The sequence below is a fragment of the Henckelia pumila genome, chromosome 3 (assembly GCF_033568475.1).
Source record: "Henckelia pumila isolate YLH828 chromosome 3, ASM3356847v2, whole genome shotgun sequence".
NCBI lineage: Eukaryota > Viridiplantae > Streptophyta > Magnoliopsida > Lamiales > Gesneriaceae > Henckelia > Henckelia pumila.
The window spans coordinates 136,257,542-136,264,405 of record NC_133122.1 but is presented as its reverse complement, the minus strand read 5'-3'; the positions used below and the strand labels follow the sequence as shown (position 1 = coordinate 136,264,405).

Sequence of the window (6,864 nt, the reverse complement as noted above, 5' to 3'; positions counted from 1 at the left end):
TGACAAAAATATAAATTAATGTATGGTTTCACATAAAAATGCAAGCTATGACATGAGTTGCAAGTTAGAGATAATTAATTTATGCCAAGTTACCATTACAATCTTTTGCATTTTAAACTTGATTTCTCTTAATTAGAAAATATTGGCATCCATTTCAAATATAAAAATTATACATAGGTATAAACAGTACAATTCGGAAAATTGCATTTATGGTTCGGCATGTTTCTTCACTACGATTTCGGTTACATATGTTATCAAATTTCAGTTTTATTATCGTATTTTTTGATTTTTTGCAATTTTATTTTTTTTATCATAAGTGTTGATATAACACTACACATACAAAACGACAGAACGCCCAAGAGGAAAAACAATTTTGCCAATTCAATTTTCCCCTATTTCAATATGAAATTGCACAAAAGGCATCCACATTCTTGTTTTTTCTTTATTAAAACCAAACATACTCATCACATGTTCTTCTTCTTTTCTTGACATGCTTTAATAAGGCGCATTTTGGACCGATTATGTGAATTGGCATAAATGCCCCTTGCTTCCTAGTTGCCTTTGCACATGACAAACTTTTCCTTTGGAGGGATTAAAATTTGTATTTAACTTATATGAGGGTGCAGAGTGCAATTTTGGTGTAATTCCAGTTCCGAGCTTTTTTGACTCTAACTGCAGAGTAGAAGAACACTTGCCCCTTTCACACACAGTCGCACACAGTGAAATTCACCCTTTTTCTGTGTGAAAAATCACTCACATTTCGGTTACTGAGCTGAAATCCATGCTTTACTATCACTATTGTGTGGGATTCACTGTTCAATGATGTGAAATTTGGCTTTTTTTGTTTGAGTTTAGGGTTTTTGCTCTTTTTCGAAATCATTGTTAAATTCGAAATCCCCGATTTGGATGGGGAACTGCTGCAGATCTCCGGCGGCTGTAGCCAGAGAAGACGTCAAGTCCTCCAATTTCTCCGGTCACGATCAAGGGCGGAAGGACAAGTCCTCGGGCAACATTAAGAAAACCATCACCGTTTTGAAGGATCTTAAGAAGGAGAACATTGAAGACAAGTACTTGGTTGACAGAGAGCTCGGGCGTGGTGAATTTGGAGTTACTTATCTGTGCATTGAACGGGATAGCAGGGAGCTGTTGGCGTGTAAGTCGATTTCGAAGCGGAAGCTTCGGACAGCTGTGGATGTGGAGGATGTGAGGAGGGAGGTGGCGATAATGAAGCATTTGCCCAAGAATTCGAGCATTGTGAGCTTGAAGGAGGCGTGTGAGGACGACAATGCTGTGCATTTGGTGATGGAGTTGTGTGAGGGAGGGGAGCTGTTTGATAGGATTGTGGCGCGTGGGCATTACACGGAGAGGGCGGCAGCTGCCGTGACAAGGACGATTGTGGAGGTCGTGCAATTATGCCATAAGCATGGGGTGATTCACAGGGACTTGAAGCCGGAGAATTTTTTGTTTGCCAACAAGAAGGAGAATTCACCCCTTAAAGCCATTGATTTTGGTTTGTCAATCTTCTTCAAGCCAGGTAAATGAATCATTTTAGCTGCTTTCATATTATGTTTGATAGTAATGATTTCTAAACCAAAAGAATCTTGTGCTATTAACAGCGACGGAAGCTTGCCATATTTTTTCTTTCATTAACTATTCTAGATCACTTGTTGACATGTCAAAACTGTATCTTCCGACGCATTTCTTTGTTTTTAGGTAGAGTTGGCCATCATAAGATCCACCTCATGATTCATAAAACGAATTCATAGTCATAGAGGATTCTGTACTGTGATCATATCTAGTATACCTTAGTTAAGGTTATTTGAGATACAGGTTGACCCAAGTGTTAGAGTTGTATTAATGACTTAAACCGATGGAAGAGAGGACAGTGTATATGATGATTGTTTTTTTTTAAAAAAAAAATTTCAGAAATGAGTTGGAATATTTCAAATGTATTAGTTTAGTGTTTGAGAGAGTCTCTAGAAAGCACTTCTAAAATTTTGTTAAGGAAAAGCTTAGAAGTGCTTCTTAGAAGCTCTTCCAAACACTACCTAGGTAGGTATAATTCTCTAGTCTGGAGTCAAAGAATTTCACTATGCCATTTTTGTTTTCTTATTTCGTGAGTTGCCCATGTTAGTCATTTATATTGTGTCTCCTTTATCTCAATGTCGTGGACTGTATGTTAATGTGCTTCACTGCGACATTTGAAATATAGTTTTTTTATAAAATTAGCATCATGACGATAAATGTCCTAATTGTTACAACAAAGAAATTGAAGTAGTAACCGAAAGAAACTAACTTTCCTTTATCTCAATGTCGTGGACTGTATGTTAATGTGCTTCACTGCGACATTTGAAATATAGTTTTTTTAACTTAAAATTAGCATCATGACGATAAATGTCCTAATTGTTACAACAAAGAAATTGAAGTAGTTAACCAAAAGAAACTAACTTTTTATATAGGATAGGGCTTGCTAATCTTTGTCCGATCTGTTCTCAAAAGAGATAATCGATCTCAGTGTTTTTTTTCTCTTGATTGATATGGATGATATGATTTTCCCTCGTCTCGTTTCTATTTCTGTCCTTCAGGAATCAGTTAAGATAACGATTTTGATTCTCATCACAAAGTGACAGCATGTTTTTACTTTCTATTTTTGACAACATGAGCTATAAATAGTTGAAAATTCATTCAAGTTGACAAGTCCAAGGTGAATTACCATCCAGCACTATGTTTTTACCCCATACATATATTGCAAATCTATTTTCTCCATACTGTGAGTATTCTTACCTTAAGAAAACATTTCATATAGGACAACGGGTGATTAACCCACAGTTATTATTATTTTAAAAAAAAATAAAAAAATAAACTAACTTTGCTATACTTCTTCACTCCTGCATGATGAATCCTGTATGTTTTATATTGTATGATTTCGCACCTTTCAGTCTTCCATTATCATCCTTCACTTTTTTATATAAATTTGTAACTTATGGAATGGCCCAGCCTTTCACTGGCCAAGCGGTTTCACCTTTTCTCAAATTGTCATGCTATAATCTAAATAAATAGGGCAGACAATCCTCTGGTTGATCGTTTCATATCCATTAAAAATAAAAAAAAGAAAGAAAGAAAACCCACCCTCTGGTTAAGATTATAAGGAAGTCAATCTACCTGTTTTATGAGATCAACTTTTTGCTCTTAAAGATGCTTTATGATTAATGTATACCTTTGTGGTATATTAATATTGTGTACTCAATCCCATGTGCAGATTGATGTTTTCTTCTAGATTCTGATTCCAGACATGCTGGATATGTTTCTATCATTTATCAATATGTTTCTCGTAACTTATGAATGATAGTATATTATTAAATGGAATCAACTTACCGTAGACCTTGTATTTTAGGTGAAAGGTTCTCTGAAATTGTGGGAAGCCCTTATTATATGGCTCCAGAGGTGCTCAAGAGAAACTATGGGCCAGAAATAGATATATGGAGTGCAGGCGTGATTCTGTATATCTTACTGTGTGGAGTTCCTCCATTCTGGGCAGGTAATCATCATCAACTTATTTTACTCTTGTTTTCTCTCTAATTCTGTTTTCATTTCCCACACCTGCTAGTTCTATAGAGCTTGTTTTTCCAGAGTGGTTGTCTTTTGCCCATAATGTCTCTGTTTTCTTAGTGAGAGCATGCTTTGAACTTTATCAATGAGTTTGAAAATTACTCTCCATTTACGCAGAATCTGAACAAGGTGTTGCCCAGGCCATCATACGTGGGAAAATAGACTTTGAACGTGAACCGTGGCCATGTATCTCAGATGGTGCCAAGAGCCTTGTCAGACAGATGCTGGAGCCAGATCCTAAACTTCGATTGACGGCCAAACAAGTTCTTGGTATGTTAATTTTTACATTCACACTGTTACTTTACTGCAATGAATTCGTGAAAGTGATGCATTAGTTGCATTTTCTTCCATTTCAAGCATTTTTTTTTTGTTACATTCGAAAGCTATATTTATCATATACTGAGGTTTATTGATATATGAGTTGTTTGAGATTACTGTCTAACATGAGATTTAGCAATATATTTGAAGATCATAAAGTAAAACTGTGTATTCTGTTGTATGGTTGCTATCCAAGTGAGAAAGCAGTATGTAAAAAACATTGCAGTTTGTAAATGTAGAATGAACTGAGATGCGTATCGACTTTTCATTCTTGATCAATATCATCAATTATGTATTCTGAACAAACATGAAAGATTACATCATTGTTCAATAAATGCAGAAATTGCGTGGTATGGTTTTCAGTTTTCTATAAGTTACAACATATATTTTTTTTATAAGAAACATATATAATATAAGTTACAACATATTTGTACCTCTTTTCCCAATTTAATGGTTTTTAGGCTACTGCTCTCCATGTATAAATTGAATAGTCAGATGGCTGTTTTTCCCCCAATTTCATGCATGCAAGTGAGAAGGACATGCTAAGTATGAAAAAATAAAATTTGTAAAAATTGCTATGTCTGCACTGTCATTGTTACCGGAAGAAGTCAGGTTCCTGAGATGGCTATGCAGTATTGCAAATCTGTTGCGCATAATCTCTTGGAGTTTCAGGATGAACAGGAATTTGTTTGAACATTCAATCTGATCTTTTTCGCGAACTTATATTCACAGAACATTCTTGGCTCCAAAATGCAAAGAAGGCTCCAAATGTTCCTCTTGGTGATGTTGTCAAGTCAAGACTGAAGCAGTTCTCATTAATGAATAGATTCAAGAGGAAGGCTCTTAGGGTTGGTCATGATCTTATCTTTAGTATCTTCTGCAATTATTCTTTTCTGAAAGTTTTGTACTTAATTCTTTGATTAGGTTATTGCCGATTTCTTGTCTAATGAAGAAGTTGAGGGCATCAAAGAGATGTTTGCTAAGATAGACACTGATAATGATGGCATTGTTTCATCAGAAGAACTAAAGGCTGGATTACTAAAATTCAATTCACAGCTTGCCGAGTCTGATGTACAGATGCTTCTTGAAGCTGTAAGCCCACTAAAAATGCATACGGCTCTCATCTCTCATATTGACAAGTTTATATTCCTTGCTTTGACTATTATCACAAAGTTTATGCATACATCCCCATGAAAACTGAAAAGGAATCGATAATTTCTACTCAAGATCTAAGTAATTTACATTGTAATGCAAGATGAGAGGTAATCCTGGTGGACGGTTATGCATACTGGTGACTGTGTGTGGGTTGGTTGCAGGGGTATGTTTAACTGTGTTGATTGTGTACTTACTATTTCTACTTCTTGATGTAGAAGTTATATTAGATGTTGTAGTGGCAGCAGTAGTGTTATCTGGAAAGAGGTTGCTACTTGCTACAGTCATAAAAAATTCACTTGTTCAACAATATGTTTTATGGATGCTTTGGGATTGTAAATGAGCTACAGATATTTGTATTCAGAATGTCCTCCTGAAAACTTAATATTGTGAAGTAGATCAGCCACTTGAGGTGTCACTTTGGAGGGTTTCACATTGCAAGATTCCAGGTTTCAGGAACTGGAGGCTGAGATGACAGATAGCAAATGAGATTTGGATTGTACTGGTTTGGATCAGGGATAGAAGCGCTGAATCAGATCTTAGTTAACTCGATTTTGTTCCTATGGCTGAAAATTGGATAAATCTTGAATAACCAGTCTTAATTAAATCTGTACAAAAACCAAGAGTTGTTGCACTGTGATGCATAAAATTTTTTGAGTAATTTTTTCAACCGTAAATTACTTTGAAGTTATTCCTTATTTGACACCCAGTGGGTATTCTTGTATCATTTCTGCCTGACAGGGTGATGCAAATGGTAAAGGTACCTTGGATTATGGGGAATTTCTTTTCATTTCACTCCATCTCCAGAGGATGGCCAATGACGAACATCTTCGTAAGGCATTCTCTTATTTTGACAAAAACAGTAATGGCTACATTGAGCCTGATGAGCTGCGAGACGCACTGATGGAAGATGGAGTAGATGATTGTACAGATGTGGCAAATGACATCTTCCAGGAGGTTGACACGGACAAGGTGAGAACTAATCCTGTAGTATCTATTTATCGTACAATGTGAATATACTCTCAGTCTCGTCATTTGTAATAAAAAAAATTTCAGGATGGGCTTATTAGCTATGATGAATTTGTGGCTATGATGAAAACTGGGACGGATTGGAGAAAAGCTTCTCGTCATTACTCCAGAGGGAGGTTCAATAGTCTAAGCATAAAGTTGATGAAGGATGGTTCTATTAACTTGGGTGAGTAAATATACATGATGGACTGTTTTCTTCATTTGTATCCATAACTGAGTCATCGTTGCCCACGTGTATTGAAGTACCTTCTTTATCATTATTTGTGACCTTCCTGAGGTTCGAATCGATTGATGGCCTGTAAGGCTTATAGATGAGGCACGTAGATGTGATTAGCCTCTTCACGGTGTCAATTTAGTAAAGCATGAAGCATTGTAGCTTATTGAGTATGTTTCTGTGTTTGATTCATTTCTCTTGTCTCTACTACCAACAACTCGAATCTTCTCTGTTGACATAATGAACTCAGACATTTTGTATTGTAGTACATATCGTGTCTAACAGTTGGCCCTTAAACAAGTTTGCTGTTATCTTTCTTTGATCTTGTTTTCGGGGTTCGGATATGGCTGCATGAATTCATATATATGCTTGAAATTTGAGGAATTCTGGGCACATCTTTTTTGAATTGAGTTGGTTGTTACTTGTGCTGTATTGAGCAATTTATACAAGATGTTTAATCCCAATTTGAGTTGGTTGTTTCTTATGCTGTACTCACACACGTATTATCCCATCCCCGTCATAAAATCCCAACCCGATGTTTT

General features: G+C 36.0%; 1 protein-coding gene across 1 annotated transcript; it reads left to right on the top strand.

The window, feature by feature from the left end:
* Nucleotides 1–662: 662 nt before the first annotated feature.
* On the top strand, nucleotides 663–6,622 carry LOC140891605 (calcium-dependent protein kinase 13). The gene is made up of 7 exons (XM_073300193.1): nucleotides 663–1,534; nucleotides 3,395–3,538; nucleotides 3,727–3,879; nucleotides 4,660–4,775; nucleotides 4,852–5,019; nucleotides 5,821–6,051; nucleotides 6,136–6,622. The coding sequence occupies exons 1-7, from the start codon at nucleotides 907–909 to the stop codon at nucleotides 6,280–6,282; spliced, it is 1,587 nt and encodes a 528-aa protein (XP_073156294.1). The 5' UTR covers nucleotides 663–906; the 3' UTR covers nucleotides 6,283–6,622.
* Nucleotides 6,623–6,864: the final 242 nt, after the last annotated feature.